At 38.8% G+C, this 22,462-nt stretch overlaps 5 protein-coding genes and 1 non-coding gene across 9 annotated transcripts; all 6 read left to right on the top strand.

Moving 5' to 3' along the window:
- The first annotated feature begins 386 nt into the window (after positions 1-386).
- LOC106417755 (protein trichome birefringence-like 6) lies at positions 387-2,415 on the top strand. The gene is made up of 5 exons (XM_013858511.3): positions 387-1,160; positions 1,247-1,439; positions 1,516-1,706; positions 1,786-1,944; positions 2,029-2,415. The coding sequence occupies exons 1-5, from the start codon at positions 601-603 to the stop codon at positions 2,336-2,338; spliced, it is 1,413 nt and encodes a 470-aa protein (XP_013713965.2). The 5' UTR covers positions 387-600; the 3' UTR covers positions 2,339-2,415.
- A 1,206-nt stretch (positions 2,416-3,621) lies between these two features.
- LOC106363664 (nodal modulator 1) lies at positions 3,622-10,627 on the top strand. The gene is made up of 27 exons (XM_048741373.1): positions 3,622-3,821; positions 4,031-4,096; positions 4,182-4,268; positions 4,362-4,418; positions 4,490-4,554; positions 4,670-4,839; positions 4,977-5,038; positions 5,253-5,336; positions 5,499-5,658; positions 5,837-5,952; positions 6,056-6,184; positions 6,263-6,334; positions 6,414-6,509; positions 6,595-6,672; positions 6,839-6,967; positions 7,065-7,235; positions 7,362-7,565; positions 7,655-7,768; positions 7,854-8,089; positions 8,252-8,297; positions 8,381-8,629; positions 8,788-9,018; positions 9,144-9,235; positions 9,422-9,650; positions 9,735-10,091; positions 10,187-10,260; positions 10,348-10,627. Exons 1-27 carry the CDS (start codon positions 3,711-3,713, stop codon positions 10,454-10,456), a joined length of 3,594 nt encoding a protein of 1,197 aa, XP_048597330.1. The 5' UTR covers positions 3,622-3,710; the 3' UTR covers positions 10,457-10,627.
- A 1,256-nt stretch (positions 10,628-11,883) lies between these two features.
- LOC106363662 (WRKY transcription factor 68) lies at positions 11,884-15,200 on the top strand. Its single transcript, XM_013803370.3, has 3 exons — positions 11,884-12,304; positions 12,395-12,541; positions 12,648-15,200. Exons 1-3 carry the CDS (start codon positions 11,997-11,999, stop codon positions 13,087-13,089), a joined length of 897 nt encoding a protein of 298 aa, XP_013658824.2. The 5' UTR covers positions 11,884-11,996; the 3' UTR covers positions 13,090-15,200.
- A 236-nt stretch (positions 15,201-15,436) lies between these two features.
- Positions 15,437-18,143, top strand: LOC106368518. The gene is made up of 6 exons (XR_007316618.1): positions 15,437-15,581; positions 15,786-16,094; positions 16,160-16,643; positions 16,910-17,221; positions 17,353-17,754; positions 17,900-18,143. It is a non-coding gene; the product is annotated as an uncharacterized LOC106368518 (transcript).
- Positions 18,144-18,223: 80 nt separating this feature from the next.
- On the top strand, positions 18,224-19,036 carry LOC106365118. Its single transcript, XM_048741372.1, has one exon. It carries the CDS (start codon positions 18,224-18,226, stop codon positions 18,962-18,964), a length of 741 nt encoding a protein of 246 aa, XP_048597329.1. The 3' UTR covers positions 18,965-19,036.
- Positions 19,037-19,206: 170 nt separating this feature from the next.
- Positions 19,207-22,434, top strand: LOC106368515 (probable pre-mRNA-splicing factor ATP-dependent RNA helicase DEAH2). 4 transcript variants are annotated; one of them, XM_048741370.1, is made up of 7 exons: positions 19,207-19,562; positions 19,666-19,862; positions 19,939-21,023; positions 21,383-21,508; positions 21,591-21,829; positions 21,907-22,025; positions 22,111-22,434. In XM_048741370.1, the coding sequence occupies exons 1-7, from the start codon at positions 19,299-19,301 to the stop codon at positions 22,235-22,237; spliced, it is 2,157 nt and encodes a 718-aa protein (XP_048597327.1). In that variant the 5' UTR covers positions 19,207-19,298; the 3' UTR covers positions 22,238-22,434. The 4 variants fall into 4 exon arrangements, 1 of the variants encoding a protein (XP_048597327.1); XR_007316617.1 differs by lacking the exons at positions 21,907-22,025; positions 22,111-22,434 and having other exon boundaries at positions 19,240-19,562; positions 21,294-21,508; positions 21,591-21,624; XR_007316615.1 differs by lacking the exons at positions 21,907-22,025; positions 22,111-22,434 and having other exon boundaries at positions 19,240-19,562; positions 21,269-21,508; positions 21,591-21,624.
- Positions 22,435-22,462: the final 28 nt, after the last annotated feature.

Raw genomic sequence — 22,462 nt, 5'->3', positions numbered from 1 at the left:
TTCAAAGGAAGAATCTGGGATCTTACCGAGTCTTAATCGCGTAGATGAGCGAGAGAAAGAGAGAGAAGCACCACGAACGAAACTACGGAAGCTGAGAGAAATGAGAATATCCAATCACTCAGTCCTCTTCTCCAATTCTTCTCTCATTGGGCCTATAATGGGCTTAAGAAAGCTCAAATGTATGGGCCTAATGGCCTAATGTATACACATAAATTAAATATTACAGGGGGCATTTATGGAAATTCAAAAGATGGCCATTGGAAGCTCGTGTTCCTTGAAAACCTCCAGCGAAAATGAGAGTTGTCCCACCACGCTAATAATCCAAATCCAATCTGTCATACGACACTTAAAAACTACTATTCCAAAACCTGCCTTTAAATTGTCATTATCTTTCCCCTTTTTCCTCTCTTTTTCTCAATGACTGTTCGTTAATTATTGAAATATTCATGAGCTCACGAGAGAGTTTGTAAGAACGTCATTATCATCCCTTTACCGAATCTCTTCCTACTCTCAACCACCGTTTTCTTCTCACACTGCATTGCATTTTCAAAATGTTTCTTCACTAAAGTCCATTACAGTTACAGAGAGTGTGAGAGAGAGATGGAGAGACAAAGAAGCTTCTCCATCAAGTCCACGAGCGTCTTCTTAGCATTAATTATTACAACAATCTCTTCCGCCGTTATTTTCTTCACTTTCTTCTCTATCAAATCCAACTCTTCAAACGCTAACAACTTCCAAATCGATTTGAGCCCTGTGGCATCCATTACCGAGACTACCACCAGCCTCCACATCTCCGATTCTTCAGTTTCTCCTCAACAAAGTCCGATTCTGATCTCGACCCATTTCACCCCGCCCGAAAACACTTCCGGGTCCGCGAAAATTCCGGATTTTGAGAAGAAGACACGCGGCGAGGTTTCGTCAGTCAAGGTGATTGAACTCCCGAGCAAAAATGGCGAAGAGAAGAAGAAGAAGACAAAGAAGAGAATCTCTCAAGAGTGCGATGTAACGAACGGGAAGTGGGTTTACGACAGCGACCTTCCATTGTACACGAACGCGTCTTGTCCGTTTATCGACGAAGGGTTCGCTTGTCAGAGCAACGGAAGGTTGGATCTTGATTACATGAAGTGGAGATGGGAGCCTCGTGATTGTGATGCGCCAAGGTTACCTTCTTCTTCTTCTTCTTTCTTTCAAGTTTTGTTCTTTTCCTCTTGGGTCTTATCATAGTCCTGTATGTGGTGGAGTTTAGGTTCAATGCTACAAAGATGCTGGAAATGATAAGAGGGAAAAGGCTAGTGTTCGTTGGTGATTCTATCAATAGAAACCAGTGGGAGTCTATGCTTTGTATGTTGTTTCAGGCTGTTAAAGATCCCAAGAGAGTCTACGAAACGCATAACCGGAGAATCACTAAAGAGAAAGGGAACTATAGCTTTCGTTTTGCGGTAAACAGCTTCAAAACCCTGTGATGATAGATCATTTAGATTTGTGATTGTTGATTTGATATTAATACATGTTTAGGATTACAAATGCACCGTGGAGTTCTACGTTACTCATTTTTTGGTTCGTGAGGGTAAAGCAAGAGTTGGAAAGAAGCGAAGAGAAACTCTTAGGATTGATGCTATGGATCGAACCTCTTCGAGATGGAAAGGTGCTAATATCTTGGTGTTCAATACAGCTCATTGGTGGTCTCATTACAAAACCAAATCCGGGTCAGTGAATCAAAGAAAGACATCAGAAGAAACAAGGGAATGGAAGATTCTTGACTGGTTTAGTTTTTGAGTTTTGCAGGGTCAACTATTACCAAGAAGGAGACCTGGTTCACCCGAAGCTCGATGTATCAACTGCTTTCAAGAAAGCTTTGCAGACTTGGTCATCATGGGTTGACAAAAATGTCGATCCAAAGAGAACTCGAGTTTTCTTTAGAAGCGCAGCACCTTCTCATTTCAGGTCTTTTTCCCAATCTAATCATGTGATTTCGAAGAACCGATCTTTGTTTTCCATTTATCATCTTTGTATTGTATCTTTGGACAGTGGAGGAGAATGGAACTCGGGAGGTCACTGCAGAGAAGCCAAGAACCTGTTGAACCAAACCTTCAAACCGAGTTACTCCGGCAAAAACATCATTGTTGAGGAAGTACTCAAGCAGATGAAGACACCCGTGACTCTCTTGAACGTCAGCGGTTTATCTCAGTACAGAATCGACGCTCACCCTTCTATCTTCGGAGCAAAACCAGAGAACCGACGGTCACAAGCTGTTCAAGATTGCAGTCATTGGTGTCTCCCTGGTGTTCCTGATACGTGGAACCACTTTCTTTACCTCCATTTGCTCCATAAACGATAGATACCAAAGTTACAAACTAACAGCTCAAACATTACTTCTTCACAAGTTTGTTTAATAGTTCATTCTGGTTTAACCAATTCGGACCAAACCAAAAAAACGAAAACCAAATTTTAGATAGACCGAGAGAGATAAACCAAACTTTTTTGGTGTAACCTTAACTAATAAAAAAATATATAGTGCATGTTGTCTTGCTATAACTTGTCACACAAGGCTACTGCATCAAAATCTACTATAATTTTTTGATAGATTTAGTTTCTTACTAGATTGTTTTGTGGTTGGACATTGATAATGTTCAACACCAATTTTTAAGAGCGAAACATCCCAAAAATATCTGAATTAGTTTTCATTTTCTAAAAAAATACATAAACAATTTTTATTTCATGTTTTCAATTAAAGCATAAACTTTTGAAAACCAAAAATTTTACATTGTCAAACTAACGGCTTCAGCCAGTTAAACGGATTCGTTATTTTAGATATAATTTTTATTTTGCCTTTAAACGTCTATTATGATTTACAATTTGTGATATTTTTAAAAAATATGAATTTCTATTGTTATAAATGTATTGAATACAGCGTAATACTGAAGATGATACCTTTTAAAAATTAGATTCCACAACATATTTTTTTTTAACACCGGATGGTAGCACACATTTCATTATCATATGATTTCTAATTCTATTATATGTGATGATCAATTATCTGTAATATATGCGATAATGATGAACAAACTCCACGGACAATCATTATGTGATGAAGCTTTTCCCAAAATACTTGGATCGACGGACGATTCTGCATGTACGATATCCTCGATGTTGTAAAATTGTTCTATTTATCTATTAATTAAGATTTTATTTTTGTATAATTATTTTAAATAAATTAGATTAGTAGTCATTAAACAATTATTTTTTTACAATTTTGGGTGAGTTTTTGAGAAGAGAAGCGATGTTTTCGTCTCTTCTTTTATTCATTTTATTTTTAGTTTTTTTATCATGAAAAACTATGTCACACATATTCCAGTAAAGATGGTTTTGGACATGCAAGAAGCCAGACTCTCAGGAGACAACTACAACGATCGGTTCTGCTTACAATATTATTCTGGAACCTCCGAAAGCTTGTATATAATCTCCTAGTTGGCTAGTTCTAATACCCTTAGTTTCACTATTAAGTAAAAAAAAGAAAGGTAAGCAATCTTATAATAGGCTTACTGGGCTACTAAATCGCTTTGAATGGGCCTATTAATTTTGTAAAAGCCCATTAAATCATCGAGAGTCCAAGGACCTTATTATATACTCTTCTGGATCCGTGCTCCATTGACGAACAAACACTATTTCAACCATTAAGCTCCGGTGACCGGAGCTTCAGATCGGGAAAAATGGCGGCGAATACGAAGCTTCTTCATTCTCTGATCGTCTTCCTCATCGCGACCTCCACCATCTACGACGTTTCCGCGGATTCGATAAAAGGCTGCGGTGGTTTTGTCGAGGTTTATCTCTCTTTCTTTCCCCGATTCGCTTTATAGCTAGAGTTCTGCTCGGTTCCTGATCGATTACTAGAGAGTGTGTGAGATCCTTGCTTAGAAGCTAGATTCTGTTTAGTTCAATGGTTTTAGTATTGAGTAGTACGATCCGATCTGGATTTTTTTTTCGGGTGGGATGTATATTAATTAACGCCGATGAGTTACTAAACGTGCAGGCGAGTTCGTCTTTGGTCAGCTCTCGGAAAGGAGCAGATGGGAAACTTGATTATTCTCACATCACGGTAAGCATTCTGTATCTGTTGACTACAAACTTTTTGATTTTCTTTTTGAATTTTCGCTGATTTATTTCTCCCTTCATATGTTAAGGTTGAACTTCAAACAGTAGATGGATTGGTGAAGGACAGTACACAGTGTGCCCCTAATGGTTACTATTTCATTCCAGTATATGACAAGGTATTAATCAAACAGCTTATCTTTCTTTGGCATGGGTCTGTTAGTGATGTATTTGTTGAATGAATCAGTGAATTCTATGCTTTCTTTTCGTAGGGTTCATTCACTCTCAAGATTAATGGACCTGAAGGATGGTCATGGAGTCCAGATAAGGTTTGTCTGTTCTCTCATCTTTCAGACACCAAGCTTGTAGCTAGATCTAATATAAATTTTGGTGTTGGCAGGTTCCTGTTGTCGTTGACGACTCTAGTTGCAACAACAATGAGGATATTAACTTCCGCTTCACGGGGTTCGTTTTTTAGTTCATAAGTTTGTTTGTTTTTTCATCGTGGTTTAATATGTGGTTAGCAGCTCATTCTTATTTCTTTTAAATTCTCTTATTGTTACTCGTTTATATATTGCAGTTTTACATTATCCGGTAAAGTCCTTGGAGCTGTTGGTGGGGAGAGTTGTATGATTAAGAATGGAGGCCCTGCTGATGTCAATGTTGAGTTACTGTCTTCTGATGGAGATCCCATTGCTTCTGTTCTCACGTCATCAGATGGGAGCTACTTGTTCAAGAATATTATTCCAGGTAAGGAGTCTCGTTAAGCATTCATCATTCATAGGTGTCCGTGTTTTCTGTATTATCTTTTTTATTCTGGCCTTGCATTTAATTGGAAGTTTCCCATATTGTGATAATCATATTTCGAGTTTTCTGATTGGTTGCAGGCAAATACAGTATCCGTGCATCCCATCCAGAACTGCAAGTTGAAGTTCGCGGTTCAACAGAGGTCACCCATCTTTTTGGTTTTCCGTTTTCTTTGATTAGCGTTTCCATTTAAAGTTCTTCTGACCAACCTTTTGGCATTTGATTGCAGTACACATGTCCTTCCCTACTCGATTATTTCCTATTTATCTGTTATTTTAGTTCATTTGGCCTAAGATTTAATTATTTATTTATTTTTTCTGCATGCTAATAGTTGAAGTATCTCTGGTTGCCTGTAGGTCGAACTTGGATTTGCAAATGGCTTGGTAGATGACATATTCTTTGTCCTTGGTTATGATCTCAAGGGATCTGTTGTTGCTCAGGTGATTCCTCTATTCAGTCTATTGCTCTGTTTTCTTTTTTCTTTTGATGTTAGAAACCTCCTTCTCGCCTCTGCCTTCGTGGCTAGGCTCTCTCCATCAAGCGCTTGTAGAGTATTCTCGGTTATGAGCGTTTGATAGTATTCATTTTGTTTCCTTTTGTAGGGAAATCCAATCCTGGGAGTTCATATATATTTGCATTCAGATGATGTTTCCATGGTAGATTGTCCCCAAGGACTTGGTGACGCTTCTGGAGAAAGGAAGCCTCTCTGCCATGCTGTATCTGATGCGGACGGAATATTCAGTTTCAAGTCCATCCCATGTGGTATTGTCGAATTATCCACTATCATTTTGTCTGATGAATTCTGCATTGTGCAATATAACTAAAATGACAATTGAACTTGTTCATCTGTAAGGACAGTTGAAATTCTGGTTGCATGATCCAAGTTTAAGGTGCTCTTATTGGTCTATTTTTTAATCACTTGGATTTTTGTTGTCCTCAGGAAAATATGAACTGATACCGCATTATAAGGGCGAGAACACGGTCTTTGATGTTTCACCTCCCGTGATGCCTGTTTCTGTAGAGCATCAACATGTCACTGTTCCCACAAAGTTTCAGGTCTGACAGAATAACTGCAAACTTTTATAAATCTTTCTGTTTATGTGTTTGGACTATGCTTACATGTTTCTTCCTTTAAATATTGAACTGGATGCTCTTTCAGGTAACAGGTTTCTCCATCGGGGGCCGAGTAGTTGACAGTAACTTAAAGGGAGTCGAGGGCGTTAAAATCGTAGTAGATGGTAATCTTAGATCTGTCACGGACAATGAAGGTTATTACAAGCTTGATCAGGTATATAATATATTTAAATTGTATTTCAATGTACATACTTCAGCACGGATGTAATGTAATGTTGGTTAAACTCTTTAGGTTACATCCAATCAATATACGATAGATGCAGTCAAGGAGCATTACAAATTCGACAAACTGAAGAAGTTCATGGTATCAGTCTCAGTTATTTTTCTTTATCTGTGGTGTGCTAAATTAATTGCTCAATAACTTATTAAAATTTTTTGGTTAGGTCTTACCAAATATGGCTTCACTTCCAGATATCAGTGCCGTGTCTTATGATGTCTGTGGTGTGGTGCGAATGTTTGGTTCTGGTCACAAGGCAAATGTAAATTCTTGTTCATAGTTGGGCATATGTAGCACCGTTGTTATTTATATCTCATATGCTGAACTTTTGAACATTTTAAATCCAGGTAGCTTTGACTCATGGACCCACAAATGTCAAACCGCAAAAGAAGCTTACAGATGAGAGTGGAAAGTTCTGCTTTGAGGTTTGTTGACTCAAACATTTATCTCTAGTAAATTCAGTAGCAAAAATTGACTTTATCATGTTGACCCCTTGAATCTTTAGAGAGTTTTTTCCGGCTTATGTGGGTCCTTGCTGCTTTATATTTGTGGATGAATTCTCTGTTTCTTAAAATTTCATGTGTATTCCAGGTTCCACCAGGCGAATATAGGCTGTCTGCTTTCGCTGCAACACCAAAGAGTGCTCCTGAACTTCTGTTTTTGCCAGGTTATATGGATGTTTCCGTCAAAAGTCCATTGTTGAACATTGAATTTTCTCAGGTAATTTTCTGTGAATGAAGTCACTCTCTTAGAATTGTCTTTGTGGAAATATACATGTTTAAAAGGCCTTTTTCACTCCTTTTGGGTGTTAATGTAGGCCCGAGTCAATGTGCATGGTTCTGTTACGTGCAAGGAGAAATGTGGTCCGTCTGTCTCAGTGGCGCTTGTGGGAGCAGCTGGCGATCGTGACAAGAAGACAGTTGTTTTAACCAATGAGAGCAGTCAATTTCACTTTTCAGACATATTGCCTGGAAAGTATAGAGTTGAGGTGGGCAGTGCGTGGTTTAATCTCATTTTCCTTTCTCCTCGTGGATACTTCTGTACGAGATAGAGAAAAAGTCACATTACTAGCTAAATATATTCATATTTTCTTGTCATATTTGATTTATTTTAGGTCAAAAGCATTTCACCGGAAGCCATATCTGAGGAAGACACTTGGTGCTGGGACCGTAGCTCCATTGATGTGAATGTCGGAACGGAGGATATTAAAGGGATCGAATTTGTCCAGAAAGGTTACTGGATTAATATTGTCAGTACTCATGAGGTGGATGCTAAAATTGTTCATCCTAGTGGGTCACCTACTAATTTGAAAATCAAGGTAGTCTTTGCCCTGTGGATTCTCCATAGCTTTTGCTGTATCTAAACTTAATCAAAACTAATTATTTGCTTCATTTGTGGTATTTACAGAAAGGTTTGCAGAAAATATGCGTTGAGTCACCTGGAGCGCATGAGCTTCAGCTTTCTGACTCCTGCATATCCTTTGCGAGCAATTCAATAAAGATAGATGTCTCAAATCCACAGGTTTTAGTTCGTAATTTTGTCCCTTTTGCTTAAATATTTTTTGGCGCGTCCTTTGTTGAGCATCTATATGCTTTTATTTCTGTAGCCTATTCATCTGAGAGCAGAGAAGTATCTCATCAAAGGTTTGATAAATGTGGAGTCTAGCTCAACCGAGATTGAATCTGAGTTGCCAGAGAGTTTCATTGTTGATATGCAAGACGAGGAAGGAAGAGTTATCAACAGTATTTCTGCCAAACTTGCATCGGTTGGGAGTGGCGTGTATGAGTACTATACATGGGCAAAGCTTGGTGAAAAGATTAGCTTTGTTCCTCGGGATTCTAGGTATGAATTTCTAATTATGTTATGAGAGGATCTTTGAACTACACTTCAAATGTTTGGAGTAAAATTGTTTCAGGAGTGTTTGGGTGCTTTCGTTGTCTTAAATCTATTTGAAACTGTTATTTATTTCGAGTTACTTCAGCTACCGCTGTTTTGCTGTTTCAGGGGTAACGCGGAGAAGAAGATGTTGTTTTATCCGAAAGAGCTTCGTGTAAGTATAGACTAGGAGTAATGCTCGCGATAAAGGATTCTGTAACGGGCACACTCAAACTTACTTTATGTTTGTTCTAATAGGCGGTAGTGGCAAATGATGGTTGTCAAGCTGCTGTTTCCCCGTTTGCTGGTCGACCTGGTCTTTACATACAAGGATCCGTCTCTCCCCCTCTTCCCGGTGTCAACATTAAGGTCTCTGCAGGAAAAGACAGCCATATTTCTTCACTTAAGAAAGGTGAAGTAGCTGTCGAAACAAGCACATCGCCAGATGGCTCTTTTGTTGCGGGGCCTTTGTATGATGATATACCATATGATACCGATGCTTCAAAGGTTAGTGTATATTACGGATAGATTTTCATGTGCATATAAATAGACGTTGAGATTATGCTTTGCTTCACTTTTGTAAGCTTAGGATAGATCTCATGCACTTTCACTCGCATTCAGTTGTTTTGAAATAATGTGCTCCTGATCGTGGTTGATACATGCAGCCTGGCTACCATATTAAAAGACTAGGACCATATTCCTTCTCCTGCCAGAAGCTTGGCCAGATCTCTGTCCGTGTTTCTTCAAAGGACAACGCCGAGACATCAATCCCTCCATTGTTGTTATCATTGAGTGGCGATCATGGTTACAGAAATAATTCTATATCTGGCGCTGGTGGACTCTTTGTATTTGATAGCTTGTTTCCTGGAAATTTCTACTTGCGCCCCCTTCTTAAGGTAACTAACCAATTCCCTCCTCTTAGTAAAGCACTGTCTGGAATCATATGACTGCCAGAACGCGGAAACATAAATGATTTGTTCTTTCCTAAGATGAGTTATCTAATTTACATATGTTTGGTCAGGAATATTCTTTCAAGCCCTCAACACTGGCAATAGAACTGGGTTCTGGGGAGTCCAGTGAAGCTGTCTTTGAGGCTACTCGTGTTGCCTACAGGTTTTAGTCTATTTTAAATATTCATCTATTAGTTTGTAAAGTCGTTTATCTTTGTTATCAGTACATTCTGATTCAAGATGTTCAGATTCTTGGTCTTAAACCGCCATTTTACTGAACCATTCTCTTGCATTCCACTAAGTCTTCTTTTTCTGTAACAATGTGTATATCTTGTCTATTCCTTTGCAGTGCGATGGGTAGAGTTGCTCTCCTATCTGGCCAACCACAAGAAGGCGTTGCAATTGAAGCTCGCTCTGATTCCAAAGGATACTATGAGGAGACCACAAGTGATATTGATGGAAATTACCGTCTGAGAGGGTTACATCCAGGTGCAACATATGTAATCAAGGTATCGAAAAGAAATGGTTCAGGCAAGAATAATATCGAACGTGCGTCTCCAGAGTCTGTTTCTCTTCAGGTTTTGTTTCTGATCTCCATATCACTTCATTCTCATCATCCCTACAATTTCAACAACATAATGACATTTCATCTCCTTATATAGATTGGTTATGAAGATATCCACGGGGTAGACTTTTTGGTCTTTGAACAACCAGAAACGACCATATTAACATGCCATGTAGAAGGAAAACAGCATGAAGAAATAAACACGAACCTGCTAGTGGAGATCAAATCAGCCAGTGATGTATCTAAAATAGAGAATGTCTTTCCGCTGCCACTTTCCAACTTCTTCCAAGTAAAAGGCTTGTCCAGAGGTAAACATCTTGTGCAGCTTAAATCCAACCGTCCTTTAGGCTCCCATAAAGTAGTGTCAGAGATCATCGAAGTGGATTTCGAGACAAATGCTCAAATCCATGTCGGTCCACTTCGATACAGCATCGAGGCAGATCAGCAGAGTCAGGTAAACTATATATAATATACACACAAACAGTCTTCCACATTTTAAAACTTCCTTCTTTTCTCAATGCGATTTTGATTTGTGTTTGGTGGTTTCAGGAAGTGACTCCTGCAGCTATATTGCCACTGCTTACTGGCATTGCGGCAATTGCTCTGTTCATCAGCATCCCCAGGTAATCTATAATTTATTTGTAAGGTTTAAGTATATGATTACTGAGTAATTCAGAATAAATTGACATGCTTGTATTATAAAAAAAAAGGTTGAAAGACATCTACCAATCCACGGTTGGGTTTTCGGCTCCCGGGTTCAGTGCATCATCTACCAAGAGAGAGCCTCGAAAAGCTGTTGCTAGAAAGAAGACGTTCTGAAGCATATTCGTCTTCTTCGGTTACATCTCTCTTTTCCTTTTGTTCTTGTTATGTATATCGGTAGAGTGAATTGTTCAAAACTTTTCCGAGTCCTCTCTAGTCCAACACGTTTCAAATTCTAGAGAAACACTTTTCACATCTGGTAATTTAGTCTTCTCTTTATTTTTACCATTTCAGTTTTTAAGTTATTTATTCAAGATCAAGGTTATGAACTTTGGTAAAGGTAGCCAAAGAGAATGTGCTTGGTATGTTTTACATGACTATGGACTTTGCCATGAACAAATGTGGGGACCAATAGTGAAACATTTTGTGCCTACCAACTGAGAAACGATGTTCAGAACTCGACGCTTCGACTCTTCCGTTCGTTCTTAATTATATCGTTGATTTGTTTGTTGATTTTTTTTTCGTAACCATATATGACTTTTACAAATCTGAGAGACTGAGAGATTGCCGGTCGGAAATAAGAATTCAAAATGTACTTTACATGTGAAAGAATGTGAGAAGAGCAGAATCATGGAACCATGCAAAAGCAGAGCTAACATTACAAGCATATTAATCGGCGTTATTCAGTCCATGCGTAACCCCTTTTATTATTTTCTCACCTTTCGCAAAAGAATATATACGAAATCGAGAAAGAAAATAAATACAAAGCCATATTTTCATTTGTACATAGAAAACAATTTTGAAGTTTGCAAAAAAAAAAGAGGAAAATTAAACTATACCCTTTACTTTTTTCATCGGGATCACCATTGTCTATAAAAGAGAGGAACCTCAGGAACATGCAAAGGTTATATATTAATCTGGTCCCTATCTTATTCAATATTGCGGTGACTTGTTTGGGTCCACAACGATACTTTTGTTTTGTTTTGTGAATCTTATTAGGATTTGTTTTTTATTTATATAGAATCAGTGCAGCTGTTTGATTGATGGTATAAAACGAAACAAATGCAAATTTAATTATTTTCTTATGACATAAATAGAATCAATGGTTCACTACTTCAGTGTCTCCAATACGTAACAATTATAGAAGAATCTTACAAAATACACAATACAGTTTTACCAAGGAGTGCGATATAGTCTTAAATCAAAAGCTGACAGATAATTCATCTTTGTGTCAAAATTCTCAAAATTCATGAGAATATAAGTTAACAAATTTAGTTTACAAAAGAAAGGTAAGTAGTAGCATCATCTTTGTGTCATAATTCAAAAACGTATATTCCTTTAGTCTTTCACGCACGAAAAAGCTCGTTCACACGATGGGAACTCCGGCTAAAGGCTGAGCCGGTCAAAACCTAACGTACTAAAGCTTTATCACCCGTTGTCTATTACCAATTAAAACATTGTCCACCTGTAAATGCCAGTCAGCGATTCATAGTATTTATTTAGCAAGAACCCATGTTTAGTTCCTCACTCTTTCTTCGTCTAAACCCTAAACTCTCTTTCTTTACTTTACTTCCTCTCATTTTTTTTTGCTTTCTGTCTAGAGTAGATCTCTGTTTTGATTTTTATCTCTACTACGTTTTGTTGATTTTTTAGAAAAATGGAGAAAACTGGTGCTGGGATGACATTTTCCGAGTTAGGGCAAAGGAGAGATGACCCGTCGTCGTTGTCCGATTCATCGTGGGAGAGGTATCCGGTAGGGTTCATGGAGTTACTAGGCGTTCATCATCAAGACAGCTCTCGTTATGCTTTGACCAATATGCCGCCGATGCAGCTAACTGCAACATCTAACCCGTCGTCGTCCATCTCATATGCTTTGTGCGAAGCAGTGACCGGAAAGGAAAATAATAGATACTACCAGAAACATGAAAATGACGACGAAGAACAGAAACATAAGAGAAATAAGCGGTGAGTTTTTTTTTTCCCTTAGTCAAAAGTTTTTGTTAATTCTTTTAAACAAAACAAAAAAGACTCATAGTTAGAAACTTGGGATTATAGGTTTAAATCAACGAAGAGTAGTGAACAGACGAAAATGAAAGCGCCAAGAGTGTCATTCATCACGAAGAGCCAAGTTAATAACCTAGACGATGGTTATAAGTGGAGAAAATACGGTCAAAAACCTGTCAGAAACAGCCCTTTTCCTAGGTAAGGTTTAATTAATCTTCATGCTTTTGTGTGTTCTTGCGATGATTACTTTTAAAATCTTGCGAGATTTCTAAATTTAATGGGTTTTTTTTTGTTCTTTGGCAAGGAGTTACTACCGTTGCACTATATCTTGTTGTAACGTGAAGAAGAGGGTGGAGAGATCATTCACTGACCAAAGCAGTGTAATCACCACCTACGAAGGTCAACACACGCATCCTAGACCACTCATCTTGTCTAGGCAAGGAAGCTTTGGATCTGATGGCTCAGCTTCTGAGGCCTACTTTGACCTGACCCCTACACTCCCTCCTCAGCTTCATCAGCTTTTCGATTACAACAACCATCATCAACAACAAAATCAAGAGTTGTCTCCTTTTGGAACCGAATACCTAAGCAGGCAAGAAAAGGAATTTAACCATGACGGTGGAGATCATTATCATGTGATTAAGCCGAGACGAACTCAAGATCTGCTTGATGGAGCGGGTTTAGTCAAAGACAATGGCCTTCTTCAAGATGTTGTTCCAGCTCATATCATTAACGAAGAATATTAATTAATCGCGTAATGAAGTAGCTAGCTAGCTAAATTTTAATTTTTCAAATTGCCAACTACGAATGAATGTCTTCTTGTATGAATCGTGTAGATATAAAAGTTTCCAAAATCTAATTATAGGATTATGATGTCACTTCTATTTGATCATGATGAGTTTTAATTGAGATAATTTCCTTAATTTATAGTACCCGTTTGATCTTGGACCAAACCACTAAACTTGTTTATTAAAATGTATAAAGTTTTTTTTTGAATGTTTACGTAGTTTTCTAGTTCAGTGTATAGATAGTACTAAAGTGATATGGAACCATGATAAACAAGGTTTTGGGAGCAATGCTATGTTCTATCTAGGGTTTTAGATTTTCTTTTCCATAGAGGACAATTTATTATGCTAAAGATTTATTTTGAAACACCTTGACGATTAATATATATGTAGAAATTATTAATTAAAGATTGATTTTGTTACTGCATTTAACTTCTGATTAATAGCTGAACTTTGTGATGATTTAATAATTAGTGTGAAAAATTAAACCAATTCAGTTATATGTTACATATTGTGTATGGAAATGGAGATGGGAAGGAACAGTTTACGTGAAGAAAAAGGAAAAAAGATTCACGACTTGTATGTATATCATGATTACCCTATACTGCGAACGTTGAAAAATAGTTTGCACTGTCAACGTCGTTTGCTATTTTAATCTTAAACGTTTTCTTTTCGATTATTTATTTATTTTGTTCTTATGGTTTCATTTAAGAGAAATTGGGTGAGATAACCAAAAAAAATCAAATTCTAACCTAACCTTTAATTAATGATTTTTACTTTATACTGTGATATATATCTTCTTTTGTAAGCATTAATTTGAGATTCCTTCCGCGCGTCTTCAAGCTTTTTGGAAGCAGACTCAAAGATATTATTTGAATTAGGAGTAGCACTATATTTATAGAAATGTTTGGCTTCATCACCCTCTGTCCCCACATGTCACCCAGTTGATCGTATCACATGGTCTCCAGACAGCAAAAAGCAAACAAAGCAAAATGACTTTTGTACGTCGTAAAATCTCGTCATATCGTTTATCATGCAATTAATATACGCGTAATCTTAAAGATTTGTATAGATTGCGGGTCAAAAAGACCGGAGTTAATGCATAGGAGAAGCAAAATACAATTGTTTTTTCAAGTTAAATTCATAGTATATGATTTGATTCGACAATATACCCAAGCCGAGATCAGTTTCGAGAGTATTAATTTGATTCGACAATATAACTAATTAATGAATGGTTAATTAAACTGTTGGTTAAGTGTTAACGCTCCCGTTTTTTTACCAAGCTAATAATTCACTGTGTTGAATAGTTGAATGTGCAAACTCTTGTTTGAAAATATAATAAAAATATTTGAAAAATGGAAGAATTTCTTGCTATTTATTTTATAATAATTATACTCCATCCGTTTTATTTTAATTGTTGTTTTAAACTTGGACACACAGATTAAAAAATATTTAATTTTTGTATATTTATTAAATAAAAACATCACTAACAATACAACTAACTGCATTTAATCAAGAGAAAAAAACATTGAAATATAAAGTTAAAATATTTTATATTGAAATTATAAAACGAAACTGTTTTCGAGAGAAACAACACTTATTTTCAAACGAATTTTTTTTCTCCACAAAGATAATTAAACCGAAATAGAGGGAATACAATTTTCATTGTCGTCGAAATATTGCGTGGCATGCTTTTGCTTGATATTCTGCCCATCTTCAAGGAATCAGTATGAATATATATTGCTTGAAGGAATCAATATCATAATGATGAGTGATGACAAAGGGAAGGTCATATGACTAAATGATGTATGATGACTTTATACAACATCGATCTTATATACTACTCTCTTTGTTTTAAAATACATAAAGTTTTAGTATTGTGCACAACTATTAAAAAAATTATTTATTTCATCTTAAAAGCATTATTAAAATATAAATTAAAAGTTATTTAACCAATCACAAATCAGACTACAAATATTATTGGTTATACGGTTTTCGATAAAATTAAAAAAAGTGCATTGATATATGAAAATATCATCTATTTTGAAATATTAAAAACTCCCTAAAACATCATTTATTTAGAAGCGGAGGGAGTAGTATTTACAATGTAAAGAGCTTGTTGTTTCCTTCAAACAGAAGTCGTGTGAGTTTTTAGAGCATGTACAGATTAGCAAACCCAAACACTAATTAGTAGTCCTAATAAGTAGCAAGTAGCAATCATAGTTGTATAGCTGAAACGACGACGTATAGGATGAAAACGTCAAGATAAATCGACGACATTTTCTTAAGGGTATTATATGTTATTTTCAGAAATCAAAGGATCAAAACGAGAATACTAGAAAGTTGGATTTTGTGGAAGCTCCCTCATTTCTTACGAACCCTAAGCTAAGCTAATCGTCTTCTTCCTCTCGTTCACAAACGCGGTCGCCATTGATTGATTCGCACTTCGAAAGGTAACGATACATACCTTAATCCACGATATCTAGATTCACTCGTCCCGTTCGCTTTCTTAGCCAATCTTTGATCCTGTGTATATGATTTGCATTGAGCTATTTACAAATCGTATTTGTGATCGATTGAGCTTAGTTCTTATTGGATGCGTCTGGAAATTGAAATTGAAAGTGAGAGAGAGAGTTGTGATTGTGTTATGTATTCAGATGGAAAGCACAAGGTCAGAAGACCCAGAGATTGATGACGACTTTAGTGAAATCTACAAGGAGTACACAGGTCCTGTGACCACCACCACCACCAATGTCCAAGAAAAACCTAAACTTCCTGAAGATAAATGTGGTGAAGAAGAAGAGCAGCAGGAGCTCCCTGACCCCAACTCTGTACCAACTGATTTTACCAGCCGAGAGGCTAAGGTCTGGGAGGCTAAGTCCAAAGCCACTGAGAGGAACTGGAAGAAGAGGAAAGAAGAGGAAATGATCTGTAAGATATGTGGAGAGTCTGGTCATTTCACTCAGGTAAACTATCCTCTGGAGTTACTAGTTTCATTATACTTCGTTACTGATTGTTGTTTCTTATTTAGGGATGTCCATCGACGCTTGGTGCCAACAGAAAGTCTCAGGAGTTCCTTGAGAGGGTGCCGGCTAGGGACAAGAACGTTAGAGCTTTGTTTACTGATAAAGTTGTGGAAAAGATTGAGAGCGAGACCGGATGCAAGATCAAGATTGATGACAAGTTCATTATCGTCAGTGGGAAGGACAGGTTAATCTTGAGGAAAGGTGTGGATGCTGTTCACAAGGTTAGAGAGGAAGGCGAGGCTAAAACTTCTTCTGCCTCTCACAGGAGCAGATCCAGGTCGCCTAGAAGAACTTCTGTTGGTCCACCACCTCCACCGCGTGCTGCTCGAAACCCTGAACCTCAGAGACAGCAGCACATGCCGCTATCACATGGTTCGTCAAGCTTCTCAGAGCGTTCTGGAAGGCAGGATAAGTTTGTGGATAATCGTGTTCGAGAGGAGAATCGTGTTCGTGAGAACCAGCGGAATGCTTCCAGAGGATCTCCACAAGGTAGGGCTAGGATACAGGATAGCTTAGAGAGCTAGTTATTGTCTCCTTTTTAAAGTCTGTTTTAGGAGAAGTTGATTGGTCTTTTCGGTTATTTTTTGGCCGAAAATGTACTCTTCTTGTCTTTGTTTTGCAGCCAAAGGTAAGTCCTTGTAATTCATTTCTAATTAAATAAATTAGTTATTGAAGTTTTTGCCTTCCACAAGTCTGCATCCTATTTGGTCTCGTGATCAAAGCAGTTAACAACATTATTATTCGTTTTTATGAAGCTTATGGTAGTGACAGAGCTCGGAGTCGTTCCACACATTCGAAATCCCCAGGGAGGCCACGTAATAGTGGATGGGATAAACCTTATGAAAAGCAAAAGTATGAGGTGAGTGGTTACAGGTCTGAAAGATGGGAACAAGAGAGAATGGGTGGTGCCTCTGGCTCCAGAGACATTCAGATGAGTCATCAGTTTGAACGCCCCTGCTTTCCCTCAGAGTTTAGAAGAGCTAGAATTGGAATACACAAGAGATGTGATGGAGCTTGCAAAGAAACGCGATAAGGAAGAAGACGAGGAGAACAACAAGCATCGTGAGGTAAGAGATCCTAGTGACTGATGTGTTCCTTATAGATTCAAAACCAAGTTTTAGGTGCTGTTACCTCAGACATGGAACCCTATTCTCCTTGTGAACTTCAGCTTCTGATATGAATTTGTGCGAGTTTATAGACAATGCGGGAACTGAGAGAGAGTTACATGAAGAAACTAGCTGGGCTAAGGGGTATGAACGCTAAACATTGGGAAGAGTTCCTTCAAGTAGATGCTCAGAGACGTCAGGAGCAGCAAGCAAGGCAGCAGCAGATCGCTGGTCAGAGTTATGGTAGTAGTAACTATCGACAGTTTCCTTATGCTGAGTTTGATGATGGTTACTCTTCCAATCCTCCTCCTCCTCCCTATGCTGGAAACAATGTGCCAATGGATTCTGAAGGAAGATATCCTCCTAACCATGTAAAAAACTATCCTTCGAGGCATCAAGACAACAGCAACTATGGTGGGTTCCAACGCCAGAGGCGGGAAGACTATGGGAAAAACTTCAACCGCTATTAGACCAGAGTGGTCAGCTCTTGTTTGGTAAGTTCCCTGTTTGAAGACAAGTTAGTAATGTTCTGCCCTGGTTCTTGGAGGTTAATTATGGTTTTGATTGAGTAGCGGCTTCTTGAAGTCTTATTTTCGTCTCTCTACTTTGTGGCTTATAAAAGCTTTCTGAAAATTTCAGGGTTTTGCTGGAACTGGGTTACTACAAACAGGTGCGACAGAGGTTTGTTAAGCAACTCTTTTATCTGGCAAGGTTGAGTTTATATCATCTGTATCCGTGCAATGAGCACCGTTAACTGTTAGATATTATGTTTCTCATTTGGGTTTGTTGTTTACATTTCAAGAGATATCTTGAGAGTAGCTATAAAACCATTTTCATTGTAAACACAAGATTGTTTTTACAATTAGCCATTATATCTTTTTAAGAGTTGTTTGTTGGGAATGGTTTCCGTGTGGCCAATGAATAAATGGTTGATGATCATATGACAGTAACAACAGTAATGAAATGCCTCGTGAATCTGAAAAGTCGAGACAGCTTTGTTTATCTTGCATGCATTTAACTTTTAAGTCTCTTCGTTTTCCTCTCCACGGTTGCGGCTTTTGCGATTCCCTTATACGTCTATATAAAGACTTAACGTATCTACAATGCTTGCATCCACTTGTTTTTCCTATCCTTCTAGAGATGTCTTCGTCCATTGTTGATCTTGGAGTGGCTAGAATTGAAACGACTGTTACTATAGGAACCAGCGAAATCAACCGTCTTGTCAAGACATTCTTGTCTAACAACAACTGTAACAGTAAGAAAATTATTGGTCTCGGCACAGAACAAGCGCAAAAGTCTAGTAACAAAAAAAAAACAGTATTGCTCCAGCTTTGCGATGGCCGCTATTGCCTAATAGTTCAGCTTTCCTCTCATGGTCTTGCTCTTCCTCGCTCGCTCTTCAATTTTCTCAACCTCCCTGATTACACTTTTGTGGTGATCGGCATTAAAAAGCCTCTTAAGATGCTGGAGAGTGAGTTTGGTTTGACCTGCAAGAATGCTGTTGAGATCGGACCCCCCACGCGGAACCTGATGACCTTGGAGATGACTCATTTGAAGCATATGATGGGTAATATTGTTCGGAACGAACTAACAAGCACCATCTTCGACGACTGGGGCGCAAATCTCAACGAGAACCAGATTAAGCTCGCAGTTTCAAATGCTTATTTGGCTTTTGGCATGGGGAACAATCTATTGCATTACTGAACCTAAACAGCTGTTTGTTTGTTTTTTTTCTGTTTCTTTCTTTCGTTATGTTCTTCAGTTCTTTTGCATTCAGGATCGGTCATGTTACCCCCGACATCTTGTAGGCAATAAGTAAAAGCAATTTGGACCAGCATACGGGTCTAATGTTTAGCCCACTTAGCGGCTAAATTTTTTGGGCCAAAAAGACTAATTATAAAGAATTGGGGTTAAATTGAAAATTCCATAAAACTTAAGCCACCGCCCCCTCCCTCTCTGTTTAAAACACGCAGCCAAACCCTAGAGTTTTCATAATTTATCCCATTCATCGTTCTGCTGCTACTTCCTCTTCGACGTCATGGGTACCGAGAGAAAGAGGAAAGTCAGCTTATTCGATGTCATGGACAATCCATCAGGTCCGAAGGTTGCCAAATTCAATGGTCTCGGTGACGGTGTAATCAATAAATGGAACGGCAAGCCGTATTCAGCTAAATACTACGAGATACTCGAGAAACGGAGGACTCTGCCAGTGTGGTTGCAGAAAGAGGAGTTTCTCAAAACTTTAAAAGACAATCAAACGATAATTCTTGTTGGAGAGACTGGTAGTGGTAAAACCACTCAGGTAAAGTTTCAATCTTTTCTTCCAATGGGAAAGTTTTTAGCTTTTAGGTTGATTTGATTAGGATTTGAGTAGCTAATAGTGGGTTTTGTGTTTAATTGTACAGATTCCACAGTTTGTTATTGATGCTGTTGATGCTGAGAGTTCGGATAGGAAGTGGTTGGTTGCTTGCACACAGCCTCGTAGAGTTGCAGCTATGTCTGTCTCCCGTCGTGTTGCTGATGAGATGGATGTTGCTATTGGAGAAGAAGTTGGTTACAGCATTCGTTTCGAGGACTGTAGCAGCCCCAGAACGGTCCTCAAGTAAGCATTGATTGTCACTTAGCTTAGCTTTGTAGCTTTGATGTGCGTGGAACTAACTAATCATGTTTTTACTTAGGTACTTGACTGATGGTATGCTGCTGAGAGAAGCAATGGCGGACCCGCTTCTAGAGAGATACAAAGTTATTATTCTCGACGAGGCTCACGAGAGGACTCTCGCCACGGATGTGCTCTTTGGTCTTCTGAAAGAGGTGTTGAGGAATAGACCTGATCTCAAGCTGGTTGTCATGAGTGCAACTCTGGAAGCCGAAAAGTTTCAGGAGTATTTTAGCGGCGCGCCTCTGATGAAGGTTCCCGGTAGGCTTCACCCCGTGGAGATCTTCTACACTCAGGAGCCTGAGAGAGACTACCTCGAGGCTGCTATTAGGACTGTTGTCCAGATACACATGTGCGAGCCTCCTGGTGATATTCTTGTCTTCTTAACCGGAGAGGAGGAGATTGAAGACGCATGCCGCAAAATCAACAAAGAGGTCGGTAACCTTGGGGATCAAGTGGGGCCTGTCAAGGTCGTGCCACTGTACTCCACTCTCCCACCAGCGATGCAGCAGAAGATATTCGATGCTGCTCCTGAGCCTGTGACAAAAGGTGGTCCTCCTGGGAGAAAGATTGTTGTCTCGACCAATATTGCCGAGACTTCTTTAACCATTGATGGGATTGTCTACGTCATTGACCCTGGCTTCGCTAAGCAGAAAGTCTACAACCCGCGTATCCGTGTTGAGTCGTTGCTTGTGTCTCCGATATCAAAGGCGAGCGCTCACCAGAGATCAGGTCGTGCCGGTAGAACACGGCCCGGAAAGTGTTTCAGGCTTTACACGGAGAAGAGTTTCAACAATGACTTGCAGCCGCAGACGTATCCTGAGATATTGAGATCGAACCTTGCGAACACGGTGCTGACACTGAAGAAACTGGGGATAGACGACTTGGTGCACTTTGATTTTATGGACCCCCCTGCGCCTGAGACACTGATGCGAGCCTTGGAGGTTTTGAATTATTTGGGAGCGCTGGATGATGAAGGAAACTTGACGAGGACGGGTGAGATAATGAGCGAGTTCCCCTTGGATCCACAGATGGCGAAGATGCTCATAGTGAGTCCTGAGTTCAACTGCTCAAACGAGATCCTCTCCGTTTCAGCAATGCTATCAGGTACACGCCATTTGCTTTTACTCTTTTATTTGTTCTTTATCATCTTGGGGTATGTATGTAGCTTTGTGGGTAGGCTTAAGGTTGCTAGTAGTTTCCATTGACATGATTGTTCATGTGCATTAGAGCTCAACTTTATGCTGCGTTACATGATTGTGCATTAGTGTGTCTAGAGGTAAATATTGGAGTTAGGTTGTCATCAGCAGTCTCTAGTCTTAAGTGCTGATGAGATAGTTGCAGTTTCTCAGTTATTCTCTCTCATGACGGTATCAGTCAGTCTCTCATGGCCTCTTCTATACATCTGCTGACCTCTTCTTCCATGGATCCTCTCTCCGTGTGATAAAACACAATTGTTTCTTTAGTACCCAATTGCTTTCTACGGCCTAGAGAGTATCAAAAAGCAGCAGATGAAGCTAAAGCCAAGTTTGGACACATTGATGGAGATCACCTCACGTTGCTAAACGTCTACCACGCTTTTAAGCAAAACAGTAAGCGATCTCTCCCTTTTTACTTTATCGTCCTCTCTTGTTTAGCTAAAGGAATAACACTAACAGCCTTGGTTTCTTGTAGATGAAGACCCGAACTGGTGCTATGAGAACTACATCAACAACAGGGCAATGAAGTCTGCAGACAACGTTAGACAGCAGCTGGTCAGGATAATGTCCAGGTTCAATCTGAAGATTTGCAGCACTGATTTCAACAGCCGCGACTACTACATCAACCTAAGAAAGGCCATGCTTGCCGGTTATTTCATGCAAGTGGCGCACCTAGAACGCGCTGGGAGTTACTTGACCGTCAAAGATAACCAAGTATGTACATTGCTCTTCTAGTGGATAAGATGCTCTCTTGTGTATGTAACTGATAGTAAACAACTCTTGTTTTGCAGGTGGTTAATTTGCATCCATCCAATTGTTTGGATCACAAACCGGAGTGGGTTATCTACAACGAGTATGTTTTGACTACAAGGAACTACATCAGAACTGTGACGGACATTCGTGGTGAATGGTAAGTTCTTGTTCTTTGGTCAGTATCTTCCTTGGGAGTTTTTCTGAATTAGAGTACTTAGCTTTTGTGGTGTATAAATTCACAGGCTAGTAGACGTTGCTCCTCACTATTACGATCTTACCAACTTCCCCAACTGTGAGGCGAAACGTGTCCTCGAGAAGCTTTATAAGAAGAGAGAAAGGGAGAAGACTGACAGCAAGAACCGCAAGTGAAAGGATCATCATCATCCTATATTCTCTCAGACATGTCAACATCTGATGTTTTGTCTTTACTGAAACGCTTGTTTACTTTTAAAGATTTCTATTCGCGATTGATTTTCAAATGTTATCAGTGAATCTGATTATTTAAGAGACCAGACACACAAACGTTTTTACTAAAACTAGTCGAAGTTATCATCATTCTACGAACATACAGAGAAGTCAAATAGCTTACTACAA

The sequence above is a fragment of the Brassica napus genome, chromosome A9 (genome assembly GCF_020379485.1).
Source record: "Brassica napus cultivar Da-Ae chromosome A9, Da-Ae, whole genome shotgun sequence".
NCBI lineage: Eukaryota > Viridiplantae > Streptophyta > Magnoliopsida > Brassicales > Brassicaceae > Brassica > Brassica napus.
Note: the sequence above shows the minus strand (reverse complement) of the source record. Positions and strands in the feature narration are given on the sequence as shown.

Bases quoted from the DNA above. Each gene is read 5' to 3' on its own strand.
- LOC106363662 (XM_013803370.3), top strand. From the start codon at position 11,997: ATGGAGAAAACTGGTGCTGGGATGACATTTTCCGAGTTAGGGCAAAGG. The intron at 12,305-12,394 runs GTGAGTTTTTTT...TTGGGATTATAG, and splicing joins AAACATAAGAGAAATAAGCG to GTTTAAATCAACGAAGAGTA. The intron at 12,542-12,647 runs GTAAGGTTTAAT...TTCTTTGGCAAG, and splicing joins AGAAACAGCCCTTTTCCTAG to GAGTTACTACCGTTGCACTA.
- LOC106417755 (XM_013858511.3), top strand. From the start codon at position 601: ATGGAGAGACAAAGAAGCTTCTCCATCAAGTCCACGAGCGTCTTCTTA. The intron at 1,440-1,515 runs GTAAACAGCTTC...ATACATGTTTAG, and splicing joins ACTATAGCTTTCGTTTTGCG to GATTACAAATGCACCGTGGA. The intron at 1,945-2,028 runs GTCTTTTTCCCA...ATCTTTGGACAG, and splicing joins GCAGCACCTTCTCATTTCAG to TGGAGGAGAATGGAACTCGG.
- LOC106363664 (XM_048741373.1), top strand. From the start codon at position 3,711: ATGGCGGCGAATACGAAGCTTCTTCATTCTCTGATCGTCTTCCTCATC. The intron at 4,097-4,181 runs GTAAGCATTCTG...TCATATGTTAAG, and splicing joins TTGATTATTCTCACATCACG to GTTGAACTTCAAACAGTAGA. The intron at 9,236-9,421 runs GTTTTAGTCTAT...ATTCCTTTGCAG, and splicing joins GCTACTCGTGTTGCCTACAG to TGCGATGGGTAGAGTTGCTC.
- LOC106368515 (XM_048741370.1), top strand. From the start codon at position 19,299: ATGGGTACCGAGAGAAAGAGGAAAGTCAGCTTATTCGATGTCATGGAC. The intron at 19,863-19,938 runs GTAAGCATTGAT...GTTTTTACTTAG, and splicing joins AGCCCCAGAACGGTCCTCAA to GTACTTGACTGATGGTATGC. The intron at 22,026-22,110 runs GTAAGTTCTTGT...ATAAATTCACAG, and splicing joins ACGGACATTCGTGGTGAATG to GCTAGTAGACGTTGCTCCTC.
- LOC106365118 (XM_048741372.1), top strand. From the start codon at position 18,224: ATGCCTCGTGAATCTGAAAAGTCGAGACAGCTTTGTTTATCTTGCATG.